Below are 27,473 nucleotides of genomic sequence, written 5' to 3'. Positions count from 1 at the left end.
CCTTACAAACATCACTATAGGTTTAATTTAATGTTAAATGTATTTAAAGACGTACCGTATTTTAGTGCTGATTTTTGTGGCACTTCATGTAAAGACATGGTTATCATTCGTTGCATATCGGATCATCACCACCTGAAACTTTTTATACTCATAAAAAAACGTAGATAATATCCGCACTGAGGCATTAGATTGACAGCATCACATCTCACTGTAACTCTTTTAACGTGAATCCTTTCCTCATTGCTACACAATGCGTAGGAGGTGAACTCACTCACAATTTCCTGGTGGGGTTTTCATCTGTGTTTTCCGAGTGGGAGAGGCAGGGGGGGGATTCCAAGAAACTTCCTTTAGTTTTTGAACAAACTGTAACTAAATTCTAGCCTCTTCCACTCCTTATATTATCTTTTCTATTATCTCCTAAAGGGATAATATATGGATTTACTTAGATTTTATTAAACAAAGAAGCCCTAAAACGGCCTATTCAGACTTGACATTGTCTTTTTTTATTGATTTCTGTCATTATTCATCATCGGGTTTATCTGTCAAATATTGACAAGAACTTCTTTTAGCCAAGGAATGCAAACTAAACCTTTTTAAGGTAGCTCGAAAACCAACTCAGTGACCAGGATACAAAGTGCCAAGACATTCCCTCAGGACCATTTGTAGTTTTGGCTCAGGTTTGCAGACAGAGCTCCAGTTTCACTCATTCTCTTCTGTGGAAAACAGATTTTTTTTGTTGTGTTTTTCTGTCGGGAGTGATTGATTCCAAGGCTTCTCATGACACGGACTATCACCTAGGTTTATAATTGCCTTTTAGGAAAACAAGGATTTATGATGTTTTTAATTTTGACAGAGACAAATGTATGACTAGGACTTTAAGTAATTATCAATGAATCTGTCATTAAATATGTTTTTGTTTCAAGAAGACAAAGTTGAATGTTACATAGTTAAAACTGTAGATCCCAGTTTCCCACAACAAAAAGTGACTTCCTCAAATATCTTGTTTTGTTCTACAAGCATTTCAAAACCCGAAGATATGCAGTTTACAAAACATAAAACAGAGAAAAGAAGCAAATCTTTACATTAGAGAAGATTGAACCAGATCTTTTTTGCATTAATTCCTTTTAAAAATGTTTCACAACGATTAATTTATAAATAAAATAGACGCTGATGTATTTTCGATCAACTAATTGATAAACTGTTCCTGCTCTAAAGTAAAAGAAGATTGCTTATTTAATCTTCATTTAGACATTAAATGAACAGAAACATTCATATTTAACCATAATTAGTTTTTGATCCATTTTGTCACTAACATAAATTATACAACCATTATACTGATAAGCAGTTCCCTGTAAAAAATATAAGCAAACAGAAAAGAACGCAGAATAAAATGTCTAAATAAGGATGTCCTTGGCGAGATTAAGATCTAATCTGAAACACATTAGCTGGCCACAAACCCCAGATTTTCCAAAGCAAATATGTTGGAAGAAAATGTTTCAGCTTCAGCAGAAACTGTATCTACAGAGACGGGAGCTGACAGGAGAGCTCCTGGAGGAGAATACAAAACTGGATTTCCTGGTTAGTTTTGAGATTAGTCTCAGCTGTCACATAGCGTGTCACAGCAAACATCTGTTCTGTGAGCTGGGGAACAAAACTCTGTGTTTTTCTTGGGAGGCCAAAAAGACACGAAAATCCGACTGGTTCATACAATGAAGGAGACACTGTACCTTCCATCGATTCTGCAGCCCACATGAACTGAGGTCTTTGTGATGAAAGTTCATCTATAGCCCCGAGACCACAGTGAGAAACAAAAACTGTGGTGTGGCTCGTGTTGTGTCATTTCAGAATGTTTTTCCTCATCCTCAAGATCCAACTCCCAAGCGCTTTAGTTGCATTCTGCTCGCTGGAACATGAACAGGCAGTTCTGTCATGAAATGTTCAACATTGATTCTCTATGCAGTATTGATTTGATGTGTTTGTGTCCTCCTTTTGATTAGTCTGGCTATATCTAAAGAGCTGTGAGTAAATGCATTTACCATCAGGGGGATTTGTTTACTATTTTGCTCATACACTGCAAACCATGCGATACTCGTTTTACCGCTAGTTTATTCCACTGAGTTGGCTTCACTCTTTCCCCCACATTTCTTGTCTCCTTTCCACATTCTTGTCTCTCCGAGCTGTCGCTGTCAAATAAAAATATAAAAGGCCCCGAAATAATCTTTTAAAAAGAAATGTACGCAGCATGTTTGTTTGATCTCAAGGATGCACGCAATGCATTTCGGGGCATAACACTGAATGTAATCATAACTTTGTTTCCAATAAAATTACACAGGATACATTTGACTTGTTTCTTCCTGTAACTTAGTGGAAGGAAAAAGTGAAATTTGTCGACCAAGTCAGGGTGGGCGATATGATAATACGGTGAGAAGTTATGAATTTGCATACCACTTATAACTTGGTTGTTAATTTAAAAGAAAATGTCATTCAAATTATAATTTATTCAACCAGACAGGTCACATTTAAATACAATACCTCTGCTGCCGGGAGTTCTTAAGATGGGCAGAATAAAAAAGGGACAGATGACGTGACTTAAGAAAAAAACAGACCCAAAATACAGGAATCACAGGAATCAGAGGCTAAAAGAGTCAATGCAAATAATGCCACTTGTTAAAAGCATTAGCATTGTTCTGTAAAAACTGATTTAATAAGTATTTTTCAACTTGTCATCAGAGGGGAGAGACTCCAAGTTAATTATTCCTTGCAGCTCATTGCAAGCCTGCAGGGCGTGAAAGGAAAAGCAGATTTCTCCGCTCTGTTCAGGTTGTTGGGACCATGAGGAGAAGTTTCTCTGACCTAGTTTTGTAGCTAAGTGGAGTTATGTCAGTAAACTGGGTGTGTACTATTTTATAAAGGTTACAATGATGTGTACAGAAGCTTATTGCGTAAGATTATTGTTGGACATATCTGTGATCATCCAACAGTATCAGGCCTAAAATATATATATATATATTTTGGGTCCTGGTTTAGTGTTTGGATAAATGTTGGGAATGTGATGGAAACAGTTATTGGGCTAAAATGAAAGCCATTAATGCCATATCCCATATGAACCACTGGCATTTGAGTTAATCATCAAAGACATGTTTGAGTGTGTGATGCATTCCCTGTAGAGCAGAAAAAAGCGAATTTATGTCAGTTGACGTCCTGACAATAAAGATCTCTGATCACTGGCCATGTATTATTCTGATTAAGATGATTTCATCAGTTTCTTGATGGACTGTTTCATTCATTTTCTAGTGTTTAAAGTCCAACTTGCCAGACTTTTGTGTATTTTAATGCACATTTTTTCATGTGATGGTTAGAGCTGAATGTTTAGTCTATTAATGTGATTAGTCAATTGACAGAAAATTGATTGGCAACTATTTTATTCATCAATTTAGTCATTCTTTTAGGCAGGAATTCCAGGCATTTCAGCTGCTAGTTCTCGTTTGTAAGGATTTGCTGCTTTTCTCTTTCTTATGATATTTTAAAGTGAATATCTTTTGAGTTTGGGACTTTTAAACATACAGAACAAGAAATATTATATGACAGCTTTAATACCTTGGAAATGGCCTGGTGTAAATCTTCATATACATTATCCCCAACCACTTTGCTAGCCAGATGCATTGTATTCAATCTGATTATAAATTGATGCTCACTGCTACATTTATTGTCTCCAACAAGGAGTTGGAGGAAAGTGTGTTTTGAAGTGGCTGCTCACAGCGGTGGTTGTTAGGGGTGACTTCTCCGGCATGTAACAGTAAAGCGTCTACGTCCATGCTCCCTTTGGTAAAGTAGTGCTGAGGTTGTAAATTGTGCCACTGCTTTATTTTATGGTTCTGTTGCTGTTGCTTAATGTTTGCTTTCTGTACCATTTGTGTTTTGTTCCAACAACATCTTCAGATAGTTTGTTTTCTTCTGCAAAACCTTTGATATCTATTCCGAACACAGTTTAAGGGGCAGATCAAGGCTGATCATCAAAGCGACTCAGAAGCCTCCATCAGTGTCGGGGTTGAACCCTCGCCTAATGAAGCTTCTTTCATGCAGACACAGCACAGCATAATGAAAGGGGTGAACTTAAGGATAAAGCATCCATTCAAGCATTTGCAGCCCCCTCAGCATAGACAGCCTTCTGCTCCACCGTTGTTATTATATTATAGCATGTGTGACTCACAACCTTAATGGCAGCAGGGCTGTTTATTAGATCGGTAACACAAATGAACACTGTTATTGTTGCTGCTCACGCTAATATCAGCCGACTGTCTGCTTGTCATTGTTTCTGCCTCAGTATGGTGCATCATTATCATCCACTTGTATCATTTCAGGTAACAAGAAATTTATATTTATACTCCCTTTTCATTTGCACGGGGAAGTCGCTCCATATTTTCCTGCTTCCCCCGTGTTCCTGATCACACCGTGCCTTTTTATTTTGCCTTCGCCCCCCCAGCAGGCATCCTTAAGGATGAAACGTGAGAGCCTCCCTCGCCCTTGAAGTGTTGTTATGGGAGTGGTTGATGATAGCATAGTGGAGCCGGATGGAGTTCGCCTGTATTGTTGGGAAGTCGTGACAAAAGGAGAGTTGGTATGTGGCTGTTAAAAGGGAGTATGTGGCTCCGAGCCTTTGGCAGTGATCACTATCTGCTGTTTAGGTTGTGTCTAAGCGATATCTACACTGCTAGCTTATTATTCTGAAACGGTGTTTTAAAAACAAAACGAACCCCGTCAAGACGAGGGTTTTAAAACCGTTTCAGGAATATTCACTGTCCATTCTACCACGCCTGAAAACATGTATCACATGACCAGGGCTGAAAACATAAATGTATTTCATTCATATTTATTATTTTAATAATATATATCTTTTTTAATACAGCATTCAATTGTTCAAAATGAAAAACATAAAACACCAACTACCACTTTGTTTTGTGGGAGTCATAAGAGCTGAAACCATTATGAAAACAATTCATTTTTTTTCCCATCTCCCACTTCTCTGCTATCACATGCTGAGGCTTTTAAATGTGATCCACTGCAGCTCTTTGGAGAGCTCTGTGATGGTCTACTGCTGCTACTCCAACCCCAGGAGTGTACACTGCTCCAGTTTTCCTATAAATCCTGTTAGAAAAAGGACCACAGTATAGTAAAGGATATATATCTATATATATATATATATCTATCGTATCAGGAAGTAGATGCGATTGTTGTCGGACTGCACCGATGTCTGTGATGCAGAGACGGAGATTCAGTCTCATGTTTTTAAATTGAGAATTCCACTTAATTTTAAACATGGATGTTGTAACATGTCTGTCACTGTCACGGTGATGTCACCCATAGCAGTGATCATTATCCGCTACATGTAAGACTGCTTTCACGTCATCAGAGAAATGGCATCTGAGCAAGAAGCAGAATTAGTGTTCTCAAACTTGCAGTGTTATCGAAAGATGAGAAGTTTGTTGATTTCTAATACTAATAAACATTCTCCCCTGGTGTGGGAACTTGCAGTCTCCTGAACCCCTTGAGGAATCTCTCACAAGCCGTTGAGCAGCCTATAAAGCCCTCAGTACCTACTTAACATTATCAAGTGGAAGCCTCCTTCAGCGAGTTTAGGCTCCAACTTGGTAAATACACCCAGCAGGCGTTCTTACCCCTCTGCTGGTGGGGGTGAGAAGGTCTGGGATTTGGAGGGGGGGGGGATCCTCTTTTCCCTCCCTCTTTTCTCAAAGTAAAGTGTGTTGCTTTGCCTTTTGAGCTTGAGTGGGTAAAGACTGAAGGTTTCATTTGAGTTAATCCTCGGTCAGACGACAGGACTTTTCAAAATCTTCCTCAGACATGCGCCTGTCAGACTAAATTGCTGGTCTGCTTTGCTGCCCTGCCAGGAAGATGTTCAAGCTATACAATGGAGCAAAAGGCTGCTGTCACACATGAATACAAGAGAACACACTGTACCCAATTTTACCATTAAAAAACATTTTCCCATTCATCCACAACAGTGAACTGTACAGTCATAAAATCCGTCTCTCACTTCATCGCACATAAGCTAAAGATTTCATTTCTGAAATTGCATCACCCAGAATATTTATCGATTTTTATATATATATATATTTATATATTGCATTGACTGAAATGGCATCAACACTATTAAACCAAACACTTAAAGTAAAGAGAAATGACTGGCTTGCGATTGGACTGAAGTGGTAAATGATGTTGTCTCGGTATGAATAAGACTAATAGTTTTAAGCTCCGCTGGTGGCTCATAGAGGCTGCAATGTTAGTTATATCGTAAAGGTTTATATCTTACAGTGGGTTTTACCTTGTGTGCAAAACTGACATTTTAGCTCGACCGCGTGCGAGAGGGAAACTTGTGGAGTGTCCAAATTGGAAATGGTTCATCCTCTGGGAAGCAGGAATGTGCACAGTGAAGCTTGTTTTACTCGCGACATAATAGGAGTCGAACGGATCAGGCCGTGTAGTCGTTTTATTTTATTCCCCACAATAACTGTTCACATTCTTTCATTTTCTTTGTGATTGACGTTGTTTCATTCACTCTGATAAAGAAAGCAGAATGGTTGTGGTGGAAATGGCTTTGCTAGATGTTCCTTACTGTAAAACAGAAGCTAACAAAGCTTCTTTTTTATTCACTCTGAAAGAAACAGCAGGGAGCCCCACGGAACCCGCCTTAGTATAAATAGGATTTTAATGTCATGGCAGTCTGCCTGTAACAGTTGGTTTTGATTGTTTTTGGAAATTTTGGCCCTGATGAAGGGGTAGATGAATACATATATCAAATTTCATAGCAGTCTGTAGTGCTGCTTGATATCTTGTTTGGAACGAAGGACCAACGGAAATCTCCATTCTTTCTGTTTGTATTTATCTGAAAAAAATAACCAGTTGTCTTCCTCAGTGTTATATCTATTTGTTCACACGGCCATTTGACTTATATTCACTGTAGGAGGCCAACTCTCAGACAGGATCAGCAGAAGTTTGTTTTAGGCTGGACGTTGTGTTGGCTGCAGAGGAGGTGGGAGCGTGACAGTCTGTGTTTTTAGGATTAAAGTCTGGCTCCATGGGGGCAGCCATGAGGTCATCCCAGCAGTGTTGTCCGCCGGTGTTCCCAGGCAGGGAGCTCGCTCTGTGAGAGACCCTAAGAGTGTGTGTGTGGTGGCCGTGCATGTCCGTGTTTGTTTGCATCTTGTGTGTTTTGTTATGTCTTATTACAGGGTGGACCATGCAGTTGGCTGACTGTATATGTGTAATTTGAACTGTGTAGGGCTAGTGATGGAGAGATTACCAAGGATGAGGGAGGTTGTCATGTGGGAGGAGGCTGAGCTTATTGACTGACTTTAGGGTGGGCTGTGGCGGATATCGGCCAAACGCACACACACACACACACACACACACACACACACACACACACACACACACACACACACACACACACACACACACACACACACACACACACACACCAACATGTGTATATGTACAGTCAGGCATGCTGAGCAACAGGAGCACAAAGATTCTGCTGATGAGGGACAAACTGCTGTGTAACGGCTCAGCCTAAGCCTCACCAAGCTGTGCTCCGTGTGTGGTTGTACTTTTTTGTCTCTCTGCGGATTAGACAAGGTCGAAGTCTGTAAAACTTTTTCAAACTTTTTGCAAAACTCACGCTGCCCCCAGCGTGATGGTGGAGCCAAATAGTGCCTTTTTTGTTTTCAACACCACTGCGGGCTCCTACTGTCGAGCGAGTTTTGCCGAGAAACACAAAGTGCAGCAGAGTTGATTGTGATGTTGCTGATTTATAAAGATCATAATTATAAAGGTCAACATATAATAAAGGCATTTTGAGAGGTGGAAGCAGACGTTTACAGGAAGACCTGCGTGGTCATAGGAAAGACTAGGTGGAGCTTCTGACTTATCGAAGGGTGCAAGTCACTACCTGCTCTGTATTTACCTGATGGTTATCTGTCACCGTAGCAGTCAAAGTGTTGTTTTCAGGACTTTAATAAAGCAGCTCAAAAGACATTTTCTACACTTGAATATTTTGTTTTCTTAATCATTATTCCATAAACATAATTCTCTACATATACGATTAGATCAGATGAGATCTTATGGGCTGTGTTTACTGATACTAACCACATAGAAAATGAAAGTCATTTTCAGACTTTGAGCCACCATTGTTTTAACACATTCCATAAGACTATGGGGAAATAGTTTTTAGTTTATGCATGTTTTTCGTGAAGCCTAGTCCATTTGACCAACCCTCCAGTCACATTCCTTGTGTGGGGGTGTGCGATGAATTGCAAGTGCTTGCCAAACAAGCATCATCACCACTGTTTGTGCCCAAGTACCAGCATGCCCGAAGAGCTCCTCATTTAACCAAATATGGCCGTGTAAGACAAAAGACTCTTGTGGTATTTTGCCCTTATGTTGCCTCATCATTTTTCTTGAGATGAGATTTTTAAAAAAAGAACCAGCCTTCATTCCTCACAACATTCCCTTCAGCCACATTAACATTGAAGTACCACTGTCACATGTATAAACACGGGTGGTAGACATCCGTGTTCATACAGATTACTCTGTCTGTGTCGCATTCAGCAGTGTCTATATTCTCTTACCGTCTCTCATGGCACTGAAAATGCTAATTTTAATGGTGTTTTTTTTTTTTTTTTTTATCATCTTGTCAATTTACAGTAGTGTTTCTCCATTAGAGATCTAAATGGCTCCTGTCCAGCTGATTGGAAATAATCTCATAGCCCCATGGATCTGTGTCTGCCCTGTTCTTTTATCTCTACTTCATCATACCAGCTGCAATAATATCAGCCACACCAGCATCATCTACAGCCAAAGTCCACAACCCTGCTTGTTTTTAATTCTCCCCCCCCGCGGGACAGGGCTGTTTCAATGATTGCTAGCGACGCTGCTGACATTTTACAGGAAATTGGTATTTTTAACCTCATACAAAACGGGTACAGATCTGGCGCCTTCAAAATGAAGTTTGCAAAAAAAAAATTGGAATTAAATCATTACTTTGACAAATGCTTCTAGCTTAATGCTAATGTCAGTGTGTTAACATGCTCACATTGGCAACAGTATCATGCCGAGGTTTAGCCGTCAAATGTTTATCATCTTCACAATCTTATATTCGTCTAACATCTAATGTTTCTTTATTTCAGTTTTTTTTATTTCCTGTATATGTTTACTGTTTATTTTTTTGGTTATTATCCTTTGGATTTCTTATTTGTAATGTTACATGTTTGATATATAACTATCTTATCTCATTATTTTTTAGAAACTCAATACTGTTCTTCAATAAGCTCTAAAGTTCTGAAAAACACATTAGTGGTCCAGAATATTCCTCCTAATCCATTTGGGATAAAGGCAGCAGAGATGAGAAAGCATTACCTCAAGAGGGGTTTTGTCCAGATTCAATAATTGAATTTTCAGATATGAAATGATAACGAAGCGATTTGAGATATCTGGCATCAAAACCACCATCGTCTTTCTAGAACTGTCGTTCAGACTCCATATTATGGCCTTCTTGTTTTTCATGAACCTGTGAAAACTGTCTTTCCTGGGGAGTTGGCAGGGGCAAAGTTCACAGGGTTTGGGCGACTGGAAACATGATCTCCTTCCCCTAGCAACGGGTGGCGGAAGTAGTAGAAAATAGCAAGGAAAGGCTTTGCCCTCTGGGTCATAAGTCGTCTAAAATGGTGTGACCCAGCAGCTGGACCAACTTGTCTCCATTTTCAATCTCTGGGCAACACAAGTAAAGATATCTTAAGGGGGTCGACAGGAATTTCCCAGTTTTTAACAGGCTCGGGCTTAACACAACTATCATAAAACAGACCTATGTTATCAGTTTTTATCAGTATTTGAGGACAGCCTGCTCTTTCTCCATTTCCTTATAAACGACCTTACTTTATTGTGAGACGTATTCGGAAATTCTATGTATTCTTCTCTAATTGGCACTTTTCATCAAATTTTTTATCATTCTCATCATGCAACGGCATAAAATAATTGATCAAACTGGTGATGATTTAGATTGTTAATTTATCAGAGAGTCCATTCTGGTGCAATCAGTGAAAGTGCGTTCTATATAGCTACTTGCAATACAATAAATGCACATTTATTAAGATTAATTGTAAGACATGGAAAAAGTCCCAGGCATTTAATGCTTTTTATAGGCGCTTGTCACTAGTCACATGACAAATACTTGTTTGTTATATGTACATTCTGCTTGCTATCAGCAGTGGCTTGCTGTAGATTTTTTCCACAGCTTCCACAAAATTGTCAGTGAGCAACGGCATCTCCCCGTGGATGAGAGTGCAACTCCTTCAAGTATTTACACAGTAATTTTAGCTGGCACTCATAGCTGCAGAGAGACTAGAGCAGGATGGCCCCTTAAACTTGTCTGTTAGTCTTACAAATTCGCACTTAACTTGCAAAATCATTTCTAAGTACGGTCGGGCCGGTGTTTGACATTAAGCTAGACACCGGATGGAACCGTTCTACCGATATGTGTCTCAGCAGCCGCTCACGAGTGAAATGTTACTGAGAGAGCCCACGAATGAGAGCGCCGTGACTGAAGTTCGCTTGTTTTTTTTTTTTCCTTGGTCAGCTACAAATCAAAATTTTGCCACATTAGGGTAGTTTTCATTCTCGTCACCCAAAGAACACATGAGCTTTAGTGTAAACAAACACAACGTGCCCCATGAGCGCCCTCACCCCCCTCCCACCTTTTCTAAACGGCCTGTCAGTCACTAGAGGCTCCATTTATCACGGTTTCTTGTTTTGATATTACTAATGCAATACAAGTTGGATTTAAAGGCGTGAAGCCGTCGGCACAGGTTGCTGATGCAGGTAACTCTTTAATTTGCCTCAACATGTTGTTATAACAAATGCCGGTTTAGCTGGTTCACATGAACCAAATCGGTTTAAACTCGGACATCTGGCCAAACCAGAAAAACATAAATCAACCCAACTCTATTCATAAGAATAATTAGCTTAAAACCCCCTTAACAGCATATAGCGGTTTGACTACTGAAGTATTGACAATGCAGAGAGAAAAAGGATTATCTTGAATAGAAAGCATCAACAGTGAAGATGACCATCCTCTGTGTCCAGGATACAAATCGACTTTAGTGAATTGGACCTGTTATTTGTCTATAAACCACTAGAGGGCGTGTCCGTCTGTCTGTCCCGCTGCATCCAGTCCGTACTCTGCCCAGCAAGAGTGGTCCTGTGTTTAGCAGCTACGCAGATATGCAGCGTGTGCCTCGTGTACATACCAAAAACAGAGCGCCTCTTTCCTCTTGACACCTGGCCTGAACCGTCAGCGAAGGGGTTTGGCCCGTTTCAAAAGGGGCTTTCACTCAGAGCATCAGTTTTCCTGTCCCATAATGACAGATCGACTGCAAGCATGCTACATCTTGTTACCTTCTTATCCCTCTGTCTTGTTCATTTACACATTTGTTGATCTCTCAGAATCTCTTTTATTTTTTTATACCTACCCTCTACATGTCCAGACAGTTGCACATTCACCACGTTATTCACAGGTCTATCGTCACACATCAGACGAGCGTATGTGGCAGGTCTGAGGTGTGAAACTGCTACAGCTAACAGCATGCCCAGAAAACCTGCTGATTGTAAGAGGGGGGTATTTTGACGAGGGAGAGAGAGAACGTCGTCTTTTTAAATGTTTCACACTGAATTCATATTGACTGCTACTCGGCGGCTTTAAGAGGAATGACTGACACAGAAAAGAAATATGATTTTTATAGGCAATCAGTAACAGGAAAGACGTTTTGATTTGTTACTGCGTTTATTACGTAATTCACATTCTTGTGAAACAGTCGAGCTCTGTTCTCATTGATGCAGCTCCAGTTTTGGCTTTTCAATGCACCAATAGATCCGCTCGTCACTGAGATATTCACACAGCATGCAGATATTTTAATGTCACAAACAGGTATATAAAGGGGTAAAATGTTAAAAAAAAATAAAAACAGATGTAATGTTTGGGCCTCTTCATAAACTTGAAGTATTGTAAGGATTTTATGCTTGAGTTTGAACTGCTTTCAGTTATTTGCTTTGGAATTTTTACCTCATACCAAAAAAGAAACCCAACATACAGTACATCATAAGTTAACATAGATATTCAGTGAATCTGTTAATGAGGGCAAATTTGGTTCAGACATTCATGCGCCACTCAGGATAAAACTAGAGCCACTATCAGGTAAATTCTTTTTTTATTTATCCATTATATTTTTTTATTACAAAATACCGGCAAAACTAGTACCATTCCCATCAGCCTATGCTGTACTTTTAATGCTGATTAGGAAATGTTACCATGCGAACACAATAAAGTTAGTTGGTGGACATGGAAAAAAACATAAGCATGTTAGCATTGTTGGCGTTAGCTTTTAGCTTCAAGCACCACTATATCTAAGTCTGGCCTCACAGAGCACGGTTGTAGACTCTGATTCGTTTCTCATTAAACAGGACATATTGTTTTTATCGCTTCACTGTCTTACACTGTGAACACAGATGGAAATGCTGTGCTAACTGAGGCTAACAGATGAACACATGCAGTAAAAGTTCTCTGCCATGTTCTGCAACCGATTCATAGCTTAACAGTGGCAGGATGATAAAAAATGGCGAGATAAGATTTGAATTAGATAGAAGTAGCATGCTTTGTCATTGGCAGTTCTGAGAATTTGATTATGACATTTGCTGAAACCTCACATTGGCTTCAGATTTTTGAATGAATTGCTTTCACAGGAGCAGGACTTGTTTTTTCCTCTCTTATATAAGTTTGTATCCCTTTAATGGCCAGCATGAACAGAAGGAGTGAGTTCAGCAACCAATAACATAACTTTCACCCCTTATTTAAGATACTAATAGATAAGAAAGTAAGTTCTGCAAAAGGTCTGTACTTCCAGATAGCTATCCACTTCGCCCCTAAAATGTCAAAGGTTTACATTTCATGACATAATGTCACTTCACAGATGTCTGCTGCTCTCACGAACATCCCCCATAATCATAATCGTATAAAACCACTCGAGTAACTGCAGTTTGGCATCTGACACCACTATCACCTGACATATTGGCACACAGCTTTATGTTTTGGTCTTGGCTTTGGTCTGTTATCAGATGACCAGTTAGATATTTCCTGCTGGTGATTTCATCTGTGAGGACATTAGAGACCCATCAGTCTGGCCAGGAGCTGAGAGAGAGAGGCAGGAAACTGAGGTGTTGGAAAGAATTACAGTCTGTAGACAGTGATGGAAAACCTGAACTGAAGAGGACAACGGCCTCTAACTGACACCCAGAATAATCTGTGTGGACAGGTAGAAGCCTGAACTGGCACATCCACCGTTTTGTCCTCAAGGTCACTGTGTTTAAATAGAAACTTTAGGTAATGTGTTTGTTTCAGTTGCACGCCACGAGGGTTGAATATCGTTTCAGCACCGACATCACAGTAAACAATGCGATGCAATCAGGTGACGCTAATAGTTCAGGCCAGTTTGTGTCCTTTTTGCCCTTTAGTACCAGCATTTGTGCACAAACGGAGAATATTACAAATATTATAAGATAATAATTTACCTTTTGTTGCCCTTCAGTGGATTGCTTAAAGGAATGGAAAGGAAAGAAACTTAAATATATCTACAATTTAACATTTGTAGAAGTCATGGTGCCCAGAGGATGAATCCTATGCACAATGAAGTTTACTTTTTTGGGGGGTTTGAGTGAAATATCTGCACAACTATTGGATGGATTGTCATAAAATTTTGTACAATTATTTTGGTTTATGACCGAATACTAACAAAATCAATGCTATTTCCATCAGCCTCAGCTGTACTTTAAAAGATGTTAGCATGATCATTTTAAAACAATGTACTGTTCCTGCTAAACATCTACGATCAAATAAAAAAACATCTTATCTAAATATTTGAATGACAAAAGAAATCAAAAAGAAAAAAGTACGAGAATAAAAATGTTCGGTGCAATATTTTGGTTTTGATAAAACCTTTTGCATGTAAAGCTACAACAAATTGAATTTAAAGCTTATAAAAATCTCTAGAAACTAAAATATTAAAAGATTTTATCTTTATCTTTTATCCCTACCCAGACCGACCTCCGATCAAATGTGGTTGAGCTCAGTGTTTTTAAAATAAACTTTTAGCCTGAAATAAACTTTTTGCCTGATTTGTTATCACCATTCCAACGTATGAAAGTGAAGCAGGGCAATAGCATTGACATCATATTCACAACATGATATGAAACTAGATATCGTCATGTGTTCTCGTCGTCATCTTCCCAGGTCTTTAAGGCTGCAGTCAGGTGATTCAAGTTTAGATCATTTAACAACTCTGAATAAAATGAAAAAGGCTTTCATATTCCATAAAAATCACAAATAGTTTAGACCAAATATTGGCAGCAATAATCAATATCACTTTATTGATCAAGCCATACTTTAAAGCCTATCATGATATTTGATTTAGCCAGTAAGTGCGTGACTACTGCAGTGGAAACTTTTACTTGCTAGCAGCCCTACCATTAACTAGTACATTAACATATTCCCAAACAAATACACACACGCACACCAGCACGCTCATGTAAGATATTTAAGTGACCGATGTCCAGTATGCTGCGTGGCTGGATGCCATTGGCGCCTTTGTCTCTATGCTAGGCTGAGCAGCTTTCGTAAGTTGACACCTACTTCTTCAAATGACATGTCATGCGGAGGAGGACTTTTTTTGCATGTTTGTGGATATCAGTGCCGCTCAACGCCAGTCTGGCAGCGGACCGTAACACGAGGCCACAACGAGCTGATGCAGTGTGTAAATTAAACGGGTCCTTGGGTTGCTGTCTCTGTACCCAATTTTTTTTTTTTACCTAATTAAAGGGACACATGTGCTTTTGCAGTGTTTGTTTTGTGTGTAAGCAAAGAGGCGGTGTAGTTGTAGTTTTCGGTGGGGCTGCAGTCTCAGGCAGCTGGTTTTTAAAAAGGCTGACATCTAACCTTGCTACCGTGAACCCCGGATCAGGGGGCTTTGGAGCAACACCACCCTCTTTAGATGGATGGGTTAACAGCAGCTCTCGGGGCCCGTGGTGTCCTGTCGGGGTCAGTGCCAAGACCACTTCAAATGTGCAAGCCCTAATCCCCCTCTGACATTAATATTTTCAGATGGAGGCAAGCAGGGAGCATGGTGGGGGGTGGCGATGTAAGCAAGGTCTTTTTGGCTGGCCTTGTTTCATGCTGGCAGTGGTGATAGACACTAAAGCCATTACTCACGGTGCAGGCATGTCCAGAATGTATTCTTAGCCCCTGTCTTCCTATCAGTCACTACAGAAAGGTTGGAGGGTCAAAAAATAAAGAGGTAACCAGTCTGCAGCGCTGTCTGCACCACCGCTGTTTACCGGGGAGGGGGTGATATTTTAAACCTGGGAGAGCTCACATATTTACCCCACTGAGCCTGACTGACTTGCCATTTGGTGGGGTGAAGACGCTGGAGACCACTGATAGAGGAGAGGAGAGGCAAAGAGAGGAGCTCTTTAGTCACAGCTTGTTCAGCAAGTAGCTTGCAGCTTTTATACATAGAGAACAATCCAGAGAAGAAGAGGAAGATTACCAAAACAAAAAGAGACTGAGCCGAACAGAAGGTTTGAGGATAAAGGCGAGAAAAGAGGGGGAGGCACTTGGGAGGAGGCGAGAGGTAGCCAGGCTGAGCTGACTCTCCCCCCAGAGGAGGAGTTGCAGTTGCCGGCCAGGGCAGGTCCCAGGGCTGGCAGGGCTGGCCCTACTGCTTCTCCACCTCCATTCCTTCCTCCTCTCACTCCTCCTTCTCCTCCCTTTAACAATCAACTAAACTGCTGTGCAGTGATGAAGTTACAGGCAGAGCCTGTGAGCAACACAGGAATGCTTAGAAAATCCTGCCAAATACACTCTTCTGCCTCAAGTGAGGGAAACTCGAGAGGTTGAGCCTTCGATAAGAGGACCCCCACTGCAGTAGAGGCTGTCACCCTTCTGTCTTCTCGTCCTTTTTTTTTGTTGTACTCACTGGTTGAGTGCACCGAGAGACTTTTTTTATACACTTTTTTTTCTCTTAGTTTTTGCTTTTGTAAACCGGAACCCTGGCAACTTTTTCGGTAGCGCGGTGCAAGGACCAGCTCCACTCACCAAAGATGAGCCGCTGGCTGAAATGCACCTCCATGCACTTTGTAGGTATTCATTGGTTTCAGTTTGTCACCGCAATCTGTTTCTATGGTTACTGTTCTGTTAGTATGCCTTTGTCTACTAATTGAGTTACTTGAAAGTTGTGATTTAACAAAGTGATTATATTATATTGTACATGATGTTGTCAAAATGATGTGTGTATGGTTTCATTATTTTCTTATTGTGTGGTTTCAGTGTATTGCTGCTGGGTACATTCACATTGCTTGTGTTTGAAACTCCGTTAAGGTCATCATTTGTACTCGTGTCCTCTCTTCATTTTTTACTTCCAGTATAAAACAGCCCACTAACAGTGAGCCTTAAAAGTCCTCTGTTCCCATGCTTTGTATCTGTCACTCATGAGGGTGGGGGGGGGGGGGGGGCTTGGTGAAACTGCAGCACAGCACATTCTTGGCTCATTCTGCTTTAGCTTAAGTCTGTTATTGTACTACAAAAGGACAAACTACAATGCCAGTGTGTCATATGCATATGTCACTGTTGCATTTATTCGTCAGCTAGAAGACCTGGAAACTACATTTAAACTGAGAAGGCGTTTGGTCAAATATTTGTTTAGCTATTTGGTTTGGTAAATACTGGTCAAACATCCTGCATGTCTGAAAGTTCACTGTCTTCATTGTCAGAACACAGACTGGAACAAGTATGATGATCGGCTGATGAAGGCCGTGGAACGGAGCGAGGTGGACAAGGTGGCCGCCGTTCTCAGCAAGAAGGGCATCATCCCCACCAAGCTGGACGTGGAAGGACGCTCAGCGTAAGTAAACAGAACATCTACAGACATACACACATCCATATTCAGTATGTTACACATGCTACGTTTCTCTTGATTGTTGCTACTACTACCAAGCCTTTTTTACATTTGCAACTGTAAAAGTGCTGAGCATCACACATTCCAAACATTGTTGTGGTTTCCCAGATAAAACTTCTATTGATGGGAGTTTCTTCACAATAAGGTCACTCTTACAAAATAAATGTAACCTCTTGCTTCCAAGTCACCCTGCATGACTCCTAAAAAAACCAACAATTGCCTCCTCCCCAAATTTCCTGTAACTATGATGACCCTGTCGCACAATGTCAACCTTTAAAACTTCACCCAGCTTGCATGAGTCATCAGTATGAGTCAATTTTTATGTCCATAAATGTCTCTTTTAGTGTCCATCTGACTGGAGGTCATCGTGGGAGTTGGTACAAAAAATGTTTGTGGCCACTGAAGGCTCAACCACATTGGCTGGAGGCTGTTTATGTAGTCCCCACAGGAAATGACCCCCTGTAGATCCAGATCTGATCCACTGTGGTGCTTGCAACACAAAGTAATACATATTCGCCCAGCTGCAGGATATTATGAGGATCAGTTGACATCTTTAAGGACCATGTTTTGTCTGGTAGGAATTTTTCAGGGACGACCTCAGGTTTTTGGTTGTTTTTGTTTTACATCCCTCACAAGGTTTCATTAGAAAGACTATAAGATAGGACAGGAAGTAGCTGGAAGGTGCAGGGAGAAAAGTAGGTCATCCCAAATTAAACATGTACAAGGGAATCGTTTTTGATTTTTGCATGACCACAGATATTTCAGGTATCACACACAGACCTTTTTGTTTTGGTCCGTAATGGCATAATGGTAAAACAATGCATTGAGCAGTTTAAAAAAGCAGGTACTTTGTTTTGTTGCTAAATGTAACCAGATTCCAACACCAGCATTTTGGGAGGCCCCGGCGCCCTCAGTTTAATCCTAGATATATGAAGAAGTCTCTGGTTTCTGGCTTGTGCTTCAGGTTTATTTTGATAAAGGCTTTGTTAAAGCATAAAACTATGGAGCCACAAATCCAGGCAGCAAAGTTGCCGAGTATTTTCAGCAGTGTGTGAAATTCTGTCATGGCACCATTGCACAGACCAATGATTGTATACATGCATGTTTGCAAATAAGCACAATTACACACACAACCTGATAAATGCCTGGTCTCATAATAAGGTGCTAGAATTTGTCAGAACTAAATCCGGTGGCTGCGGAGGTTGTTGTTCACAAACTGAGTCATGCTCATCATTTGGTGTTCCCCATGCAGGGCGGACACACCACAGCGAGTTAACTATAAAATCCACACATTGAACATTTATGGAAACGGGTCACGCGTATGCCGGTCCAGTCTACCCAAAACAAAAGTGAACCACAATCTCAACTCAGCAGGTCTACTTTTAGTTCAGTGGGCCACACACAGACTAACACGTGTCCATGGCTCTCTGGCCTCTGCAGAAAGCTAGCGGAGGAACTGCTGATGGCGATGTCTTGTAATCATGGACGTCTGTGGGGGAACTAATTACAAACTGTTAAAGCAAAAGTGTGTTTTCTTTAAAGCAGCATGTTCATTATCCTGCCTCTGTCCAATGGAGTTCATTCTGGGACAGCCCCAGATGTTAGTATCCCACTGCTTTCCTCGTCCTTTGGATTATTCCAGAAAATATGATTTGTGGCAAACAATTGTTAATGATACTTACATGTTTTATTCAGCGAGATAGTCTTCACAAACGAACACCACCTTTTGGGATTTTTGAAGCAAGAGCGCAATCGTCAGAAGTAAAAAGCTTATGTCAAGCTATAAACAAATGACAACATGGTCACATGAGCGCGATGTTTACACAACAAGGCTGTGAAGGCGGGCTGGTACCCGTGATGACCTTTTTGTAGTCTCATTTTTGGCAAGACAATTAGACGCTTCAAATTTAACATATTTTGTATCTTAGAACAAAATGTTAAAATCCTCTTTAGCTTGTGTTAATCGCAAACATTATTTCAGGCATCTAACCAAAAAACCCTTTCAAGAAAAACATTGGCTTCCAGAAGAGGGACAAAAATGCTCACTCATATCTGGGTTTTAGGACTCATTCCTTCAACATTCTAGCTGTGGTTTATTTTCCACCAACTCCTGAGAAAAATATGAGTCTCAAGCTCACTAAATGTTTATCAAAATGTCTCCAGCTAGTTGTTGACCTTTTGTTTGCTGTTTGGAGCTGAAAGCTTATTTTCTGAAAACGGTACTGCAGAAATGGATGATAAGTCAGTGTGTTCTTTATGAGTGACCACTTTGATAATGCACATAGTCACTGATTAAATAATGCTGCTCCTAGAGTAAGTCTGACCAAACGGGGACGTCTAGCTTTGATACTATGAATGTTGGTCGTGATGGCACGTAAATGCATCAGAAGATATGTAGACTTCTTAAAACAATGTGCAGCAGTGATTGAGAAAGTGTGACGGAATTAATTGCGTGGCATTTGAAGCTGCAGCAGCCACAGTATTTTGACTACCGTGCCTTTAGAGACACACATCATCGTACGCTGTATATGGTTCAGCTACCAGCATATACTCTCTGGTTTACTCTTCCCCTGTCCACTCTCTAAAAATAGCAACCATATCCTGTAGACTGTCGACCTGAAACCGCCCAAGGAGCAGGTGTGACGATGAAATGCCATGTGCTCTCTTAAAGCCAGACCCATTAGTTAAACAAAATGTATCTAAAACCGTTTTACTGAGGCCGCCAGCTGGGTAAGCAGTATACATCCCCACAATTTAAAAACAGTTTCCAACATCTAGCTGTTGAGTCGGTTTCTTAGTTGTTGTTTTTTTAGCAGTCTAAGCTGAGCAGATCACAACTATTTTAATTGATTTACTTCTCCTCAAATCAAATCTGTGTTTAGTTTCTTGTATTTAGTCATAATATAGTTGCAGATACATTATTTTCATTGTTAAACAGCAGTTAGTGGCGCTAACTGTCACACAACTTGTCATTCTTTATTCATCACAGAGTTGAGAGGAAATCCACTAACCCCAGTTCATGCGTGCAATTATGTATTTTTGACTGCGTTCAAAAGTATTACTCCAGTTATCTTCTGGAAAATGCTGCGGCTCATGAACTTGGCGGTTCACAAAACTTATATCCGCCTAACTTGGACAGGTCTCGTCTGCATCCAGTCTGCTGTTTGCCCCGAGAGGTCACGACCCTCCACTGCACCCCAGAGAACCCGCATCTCCAGGCCATCAACGCGGCTTTTAATACCCGCGGCAGTGTTGAGGTGACAGCCTAGCTGTCTCCTTGGCAGATACCTCAGGGTTAATGTATAAACAGGCTCATGTGGCTTGATGGGTGACAGACTGAGATTGGTTTACACACAAGTGCTCTGCAGACCTTCATGGCTGCTGGCGTCGGTGTTGCTGTGGGTTAAATCAGAGGAGGGGAACAGAAATGTTTCCATTCAAAGTGATGATTAAAGACACGTTGACAACCAAGTTCAGTGGGAAACTGTTTAATTGAGTCGGCAATTAACAAGGGAATATGTAAACTTTGACAATTAACCATGAATGCAAATTTGACAATTGCTTCCAAGTTCTAGAAACTCATGATTAAATAATATTTAGATCAGTTGCGTGACTAATTAATGGTATTATTTAAAATTCAGGCTGTTTTAGTTTTATCACATTCTTCAAACTAGACAGTGAACACACAGGCAAAACTCATGAATATTGTCATGTGTAACTATTCTTAAACTTCAATGCAAACATAATTATCCCTCAATAAGAATAGTGCCAGAGGTGTTGCCTTCACAGACAAAAAAGAACATGGGACACAGAAAACAAAAACAGAAGCTGCGGTATTTCTTCAACCTTTTTATGCAGATGGTCTATATTTTTTTTATATGGTAGTGCTCGTGTACATACCAGTGAAGCTGATACAGCCAGATAACGTTGTTTGTGTAGCTCTTGGTTGCCTTGGAGACATGACAGACCCTGATGTTTCTTGTTATTTGCCTCAAGAATGCTGATCTTGCTGTTAGCGAGGAGCCAGGCGTCCGCTTGCAGCCCCTGACTTGTCCTTAAGTTTCACCCTCACCCCTCCCCTCTCCTTACACCCTATCACTTTTTCACTTGCCCTTCTCCTTCTACTCCCTGCTGTCTCTACTCTTTGACGTCTCTCTCCGCCAGTTATCCTCTCCTAATTTTTTACCTCCATCTCTCTTCTTGTTTTCCAGGTTTCATTTGGCTGCAACGCGAGGACACCTGGACTGTCTCAATCTCATCCTGGGACACAGTGTTGATGTCACTGCGACTGATGCCACTGGTGAGTTCAGGTTGGATGAAAGCAGTGTCCTGGAGCTGTAGTTATATAAAGTATTCGGCAAGAGTGCACTGGTTTTGCCATGATGGAAAATAAACCACAGTGTGCACCTTGGTCTCACGTACAGTAGGTGCAGAACCGTAGCACATTGCCGTGAGTGCCGACCACATGCCCTTCCACCTCTGGGGGGCTTCAGGGTTGTTGTTTTTAAATATATAATTTACTGACTGTTTCTTGACCCACTTCTCCTTTAGTTAATGAAAGCATTGCAGCCTCTGATGGCAAAAGGATAACTCTGCACCGCGCAGTGTCGTTACGCACGGCCGCTCACAATGTTTACGTCATTACCTCGCCTCATAACAGTAGATCTATACAGACCTCTTCACGTCCGATTGGTCGGTTGCAGTATAAGTTACGACTCCATATTCTGCTTTTTTTTCAAGGAGACATCTAGTTACAAAGCCTCTTTTCCTTTTAGCAAAAGTAGCTTCTCATGTTTTGTCCTTGAGACATATTGGAGTACAACACTGTTGTGTAACAGTAATTACTAAACTATGTTCCCACGTACAAGCTGAGATAGCTTCAGTTCGAATCATATCAACGTATAGTACCTACCTTTTTATAGCAAATCATACCCCATGTGTTTTCTGGTAGATTCGTGTTCATGTCCATTTCTGTTTGCTAAATTGTCGTTATCTTGTTTAACTGTGATTGGCAGAGCTGTTTCAGAGCTATTAGACCGGTCATGTGACTGGCTGAGAGAGTATTTAATAATCACCACACACGCTGATCTATATTCACATCGCCCAGCCCTTTCGCACAACGCGCCGCTGCACATGCATGAACCAAAATAGATTAGGACACCCACAGTCTGCACACCTACCACCTCTTTCCATTATCTGAGGGTGCAAAATAAATAATATAATGTAAGGTGCAATGGATGCTTTTTACACTTCATTGAACAGTGCCTCACATCTGGTTCGCACAGGGCTTACCAATGACCCTGAGTTAATGTGATATTATGTCCACATTATCACATGTTGCATAAAGCCAGATTACTTCAGCTGTGCCTGACCAAGTTTCCTTTTTTAAAGTAGGTGAAGATGTGTTGGGCAGAAAATTGGTCTCATTAGTGTTCTTTTTTAGCCGATCAATAGAAGCAGAAGGCTGCTCATCATTGTCATCTTTAAATGGGATGTGAAATAAGGCTGCGTAATGAGCAAGAGACATGAACGCATTTCGTGTCTATTTTAAAAAAACTATTCAGACATAAGGTTCATGTAGCAATGCAAAGATGACGCAACAAACTACAATAAGGCTACGTGTTGCAGTGATGAAGCAGCTTTTCTAGACGTTTAAAAAAAGCATGAATGTGTAAAGTTTGCACTTGACATATTTTAGATCTCATCCATTTCAGGGTGCATATATAAGAGGTTCCCTTTGCATGACTAAGTGATAAATGATATATTTGTCCCAAAAATGTAAATATGTCAATAAAAATGAAGGTATTCAAGTCAGGTAGCAGGGAAAAGATTACAAAGTAGCTTAAGAAGTTGATTGTTTATACCGGCAAGTGTTCCCTCAACAAAGTAGACAGATCAATACCAAAGCAGAGTTTTCGACAATTATTCCACCCTTTCAGATTCAGATATTGGAGATGATTAAGCATTGTAGGGCATTCAAAAAAACTTAATAGGATATCATTTCTCGTTGTCGCTGTACTATCACATCCTACTGGTCGGTCGGGGCACTACTGATAAATATTAACACACTGCACTGACATGGACCGTGAGGGGAATTTGTCATTGAAACCCGGGAGAATAGGTTAAGAGAAACTGGCTTAATGTAAAATCGAGTAGACTTTCTGAATCGTATATTGCATTGTGCATAATTTATGTCATGCTGTTAATCTCTAACTGCCTCCATTAGGATTTAAACTCAAGGCCTCCAGCTGAGACAAACTCAAAGCGGTTCACTGATGAATCTCGTGGTGCAATCAATGGCACATGTGCAGTAAACTTTAGGTTTTTTTAGCATCAGCAGAGCAACAGCGACGTGTTCCGGTTGCTCGTGACAAATGTTTGATTAATGCTAAGTACAGTCTAACCGGTCATTGAGACATAATTGCACATTGTGATTGTGATTGTGATTGTATTTCATTTTCTGATTGCTGCATTTAATGCTTGCAGGCAAAAATGCTCTTCATCAGGCTTCAAGAAACGGACATTCTCTGTGTGTGCAGAAACTCTTGCAGGTAAAGTGCATTTCATCGTCCATGTGTTCATCCAACAATATTTCTACCTGACTGATATATTCACGTGCCAAACTACAAGATAAGATGTCAAATTTTAGCGTTTGTTTCAGGTTTTTTTTTTTTTTTGATTCAGTTTCTTGCCCCTCATGTTGGTGTGTTGTGCATCTACACACACTCCACTGCATGACTGCTCCACAGACCTGCCTCCCAGTCACTGGCCAGTCAGAGCCGTTTCCTTCTTTAAATAATTATTGCCAAACAGCTCTGGCAGCTGATCCCGCTCCGTATCGGTCAACAGTAGGCCCTGTTGAGTCACCGTGTCCCGCTAGGGGGGTTTATGTGTTTACAATCACGGGGGCTATCTCTGCAACATTGTGCTCTCATAGTGTCGTAGCCCTTCCCCCCCCCCCTCTCGTAGCAGTGATCTAACTGAGATCGCGGCTGTTGGCAGGGGGTTGTCAGCGGTGTTGACAAGGCTACCCTCCTGCAAACCTGCCGTCCATTCTTGGTGCCGTCATCGCACCAGACATAGCAGCTGGACGCCAACACCCTCCACCCCCACCCCCACCCGCCTCCACTATCTCCCTCGTCAGCCCGAACCCTCAAAGTATAGGATATCCCATTGCCGGTCATGCCTCCCCCGCCCCCTTCGCTTTGTCACTTGAGCGTGCAGCTAATTTTTGGCCCTTGTTGCTGGAGAGAGTTGGGTGTTTATAGTGGAGCTCGCTGGCAAGTCTACCCAGCAACACCGAGGCCCCTGTTAGCATTGAGTCCTCAAGGCCTTCATAGCAGGCCCTCATCACCGCAGTGGTACACTCCGACCAGCTGACTGACTGGGTAGAGATGTCACAAGCATATCATCACAGCGCCACTTAGCCTAATATGACCTGCCTGCTGTTGCCTCTCAGGTTCCACCGCGCGACCAGTGGAAATTAATAATTGTATTCTGCAACTATTCAAATATAATGAAACTATTACTTAAAATAAGTTCTTCCCAGGGGTAGATTTGAGCTGAAACAGTCAGTGGTCTTTCCTCTGTTGGAGTAATTGTCAAAATGTAACATCTTTGTGAAATAAGCCACGATTCTTTCAAGTTCATCTGACTTTGAATAACTAATTATTTGTACTTGAATATGGCAGGGCAATAATTCAAATTGATTCATTTATAGTTTTTTTTTTTAAATAGAAACTATATAAGATAATGTGATGAAATCATATATAGAGATCTTATGACAAACAATTATGTCTCTCTTAAGGGATCCAGAACTTTACTCTAAAATAATTAGCTTAACTTGATTCTGTTTTTCTACAGCACAACAGTCCAGTTGGAAATGTGGACCTACAAGGAAGAACAGCTCTACATGATGCTGGTAAGACTCTACTCTAGTATTTACTCTACTCTAGTACTGACTCCAATCTCATACTGACTTTACTCTAGTACTGTAGTATAATGCTAAGTATTCTCTTAAACTGACTACTCTACTGTAATACTGACTTTACTCTGACACTGACTCTACTGGAATCTACCCTAGTCCTAACTCTACTTTATTCTACTTTACCTTAGCAAAGACTTTACTCTACTGTATTACTCTTAACCTTAGTAAGAACTACACTCTACTCTTCTTTATTATACTTTATCTTAGTAACTACTCTACTTTATTATACTTTAATCTTCTCTACCCTTCACTACACTTTTGAACTTTACTCTACTTAACTCTTTATCTTAGGAACTACTCTACTCTCGACTGTGTTCTGCATTATCTTAACAAACGGTTTACTGTACTCTAATCTGTTTAAAAATAAATCAAAACCCTGATCAGCAGAACATCAACATGCTCACATTATCATTAATATGAAGGACATTACATAAAATATTCCAGTATAATAATTTAACCATGCTGTCTTCATTTTAAAGAGAGTGCTTGTCTAGCCTTCTCACCTTGTCAACATATAAACCAGCTGCACGCTGCTGCTGGATCAGATCGATCCACACATGTGTATTTCAGTGATAAATGCGGTGAAATGATTGCAATCATTTCTACTCTTCTTCTCCACAGTCATGGCCGGCTGCTCCTCCAGCGTGAAACTTCTCTGTGACAGCGGGGCTTCTGTGAATACCACTGATTTCGTGAGTTTTTGGGTTTTTCACTTAATTTCACACAGTGTGTTGTAATGGTCACTTCTAAGATATTTTCAGTTCAGTTATCGTCATAGAAAAGTGTATTGATTGGCTCACTCCTTGTCAATGACATTCAAGGTTAGTTAGAGCAGCACAAAAAGGTGTTCACTGAATATTAATTTAGAGCTCTCTGAATTTTGGATTACTCTTTTTGCTTTGAAGTTGGATTAGAATTGATTCTTTTGATTGGAATTGAAAAGTGATCGGTTTCATTCTGAAAATTCAGCTTTTTAAAAACCAACATGGCTAAGTTTATAGTTTTGTTTTAAACTAACATCCTCCTCTCATAACTGTGTGGGTTTTGGATTTACATTTGTGTATTCATGTGTATGTGATTTGATTTTCCTGCAGGATGGCAGGACACCTCTGGTGCTGGCAACCCAGATGTGTCATCCACGCATCTGTCAGCTGCTGCTGGAGCGAGGGGCTGACATCACCAGCCGGGACAAACAAAAAAAGTAAGAAACATCTCCCATCCTGGTGTTTATCTTTGGTCAGCTTGTTGGCAGAAACACATTTTAATAATTGGGAAAAAAACGCCCTATTTGAATTTCTGAAGATTTCCTTGCTGTGACAGTCTTTCTGACATTAACGTCAGGTCCTAGAAAATATTGGAAATTCTGTGCCAGCTATTCACACTTATTATAAAATAAAAAAGGCCTTTCTGAAAGGGCTTTCTTTGCAAAAAACGATTATAGAAACCTTTTAGCTAAATCTGTGTTACGCAGGTTATGATTATCAGTAAATGTAGATGTTGAAAATTTCAACAGTAATAAGATGCTGTATATTTTTATAGTACATTTGCCTGGCTAAATAGACAAACCAGTTTTCTGTTTCTGTTTGTTGGGGGTTCACAAATAAACAAATTCCATGGCTTGATTATATAGATTGCAGTAGTGTTACAATATCTTATATTTTAGATGCATTAAAAATAAAGATTGTCTGAGAAAGTATTACATTTTTATTTTCTGTTTCATATAACTTTTAAGGTCACACTAATGTATGACACGTTTTGCCTGACTCATTTTCTTTGATTTCTGAGCAGCATTTATAACAAAAGGAAACACAGATCTTAAAAAATGTTAGAAAAAACTAAATGTTGTGCCAAGGAAAGGACAAATCCTCTCAGCTCAGCTACCACAGCTCTTAATTATTCAGCAGCAGTGGAACAACGTGCACAGTGAATTGTTTTTTGTACCACATGTTTTGATTTGACATCCTCTTATTCAGACATAACTGTTTCATGGATAGTTTGTGCATGTTCTTCGCTCATAAACGCTGTTTCTTGACGCCCTCAGGACGGCGCTGATTCTGGGCTGCGAGTACGGCTGTAAGGATGCAGTGGAGGTGTTGCTGAAGAACGGCACCGACGTGAAGGCAGTGGACGGCTCGGGTCACGATGCGTTTCACTACGCTCGCCTCAGCAAGAACCTGGAGCTCGTTCAGATGGTCAAAAGTTACCTCGACAAAGCCACCAGAGGTGAGATGGCAAAAAGTACAACAGAGACTAAACATGAAATAATTCTGTTGCAGTTTGTTTGGAATAAATATAAGAAAAAAAACATTTTTGCATCGCATTAAAGCTGAGAATCACCTCACCTTTTTCTTTCAAAAAACATAATCTACATAAAGAAGGTGAAAGTTGATTTAGACGAAGAGCAACAAGTCTCCAGA

General features: G+C 40.5%; 1 protein-coding gene across 3 annotated transcripts in view; it reads left to right on the top strand.

Moving 5' to 3' along the window:
• Positions 1-27,473, top strand: part of uacab (uveal autoantigen with coiled-coil domains and ankyrin repeats b) — a 43,289-nt gene that overhangs the window by 3,745 nt on the left and 12,071 nt on the right. For 2 of the 3 annotated variants that reach the window (XM_054620156.1, XM_054620139.1), the window contains exons 2-8: positions 16,885-17,015; positions 21,281-21,369; positions 23,556-23,620; positions 24,933-24,990; positions 25,678-25,748; positions 26,151-26,257; positions 27,098-27,279. In XM_054620156.1, the coding sequence (XP_054476131.1) occupies positions 16,885-17,015; positions 21,281-21,369; positions 23,556-23,620; positions 24,933-24,990; positions 25,678-25,748; positions 26,151-26,257; positions 27,098-27,279 (703 nt within the window). Of the gene's footprint in view, positions 1-16,077; positions 16,252-16,884; positions 17,016-21,280; positions 21,370-23,555; positions 23,621-24,932; positions 24,991-25,677; positions 25,749-26,150; positions 26,258-27,097; positions 27,280-27,473 lie in introns of those variants that run through there. The other variant, XM_054620147.1, reaches the window with a different exon arrangement.

The sequence above is a fragment of the Anoplopoma fimbria genome, chromosome 2, assembly GCF_027596085.1.
Source record: "Anoplopoma fimbria isolate UVic2021 breed Golden Eagle Sablefish chromosome 2, Afim_UVic_2022, whole genome shotgun sequence".
NCBI classification, from domain to species: Eukaryota; Metazoa; Chordata; class Actinopteri; order Perciformes; family Anoplopomatidae; genus Anoplopoma; species Anoplopoma fimbria.
This window is presented reverse-complemented; position numbering and strand designations above follow the sequence as displayed.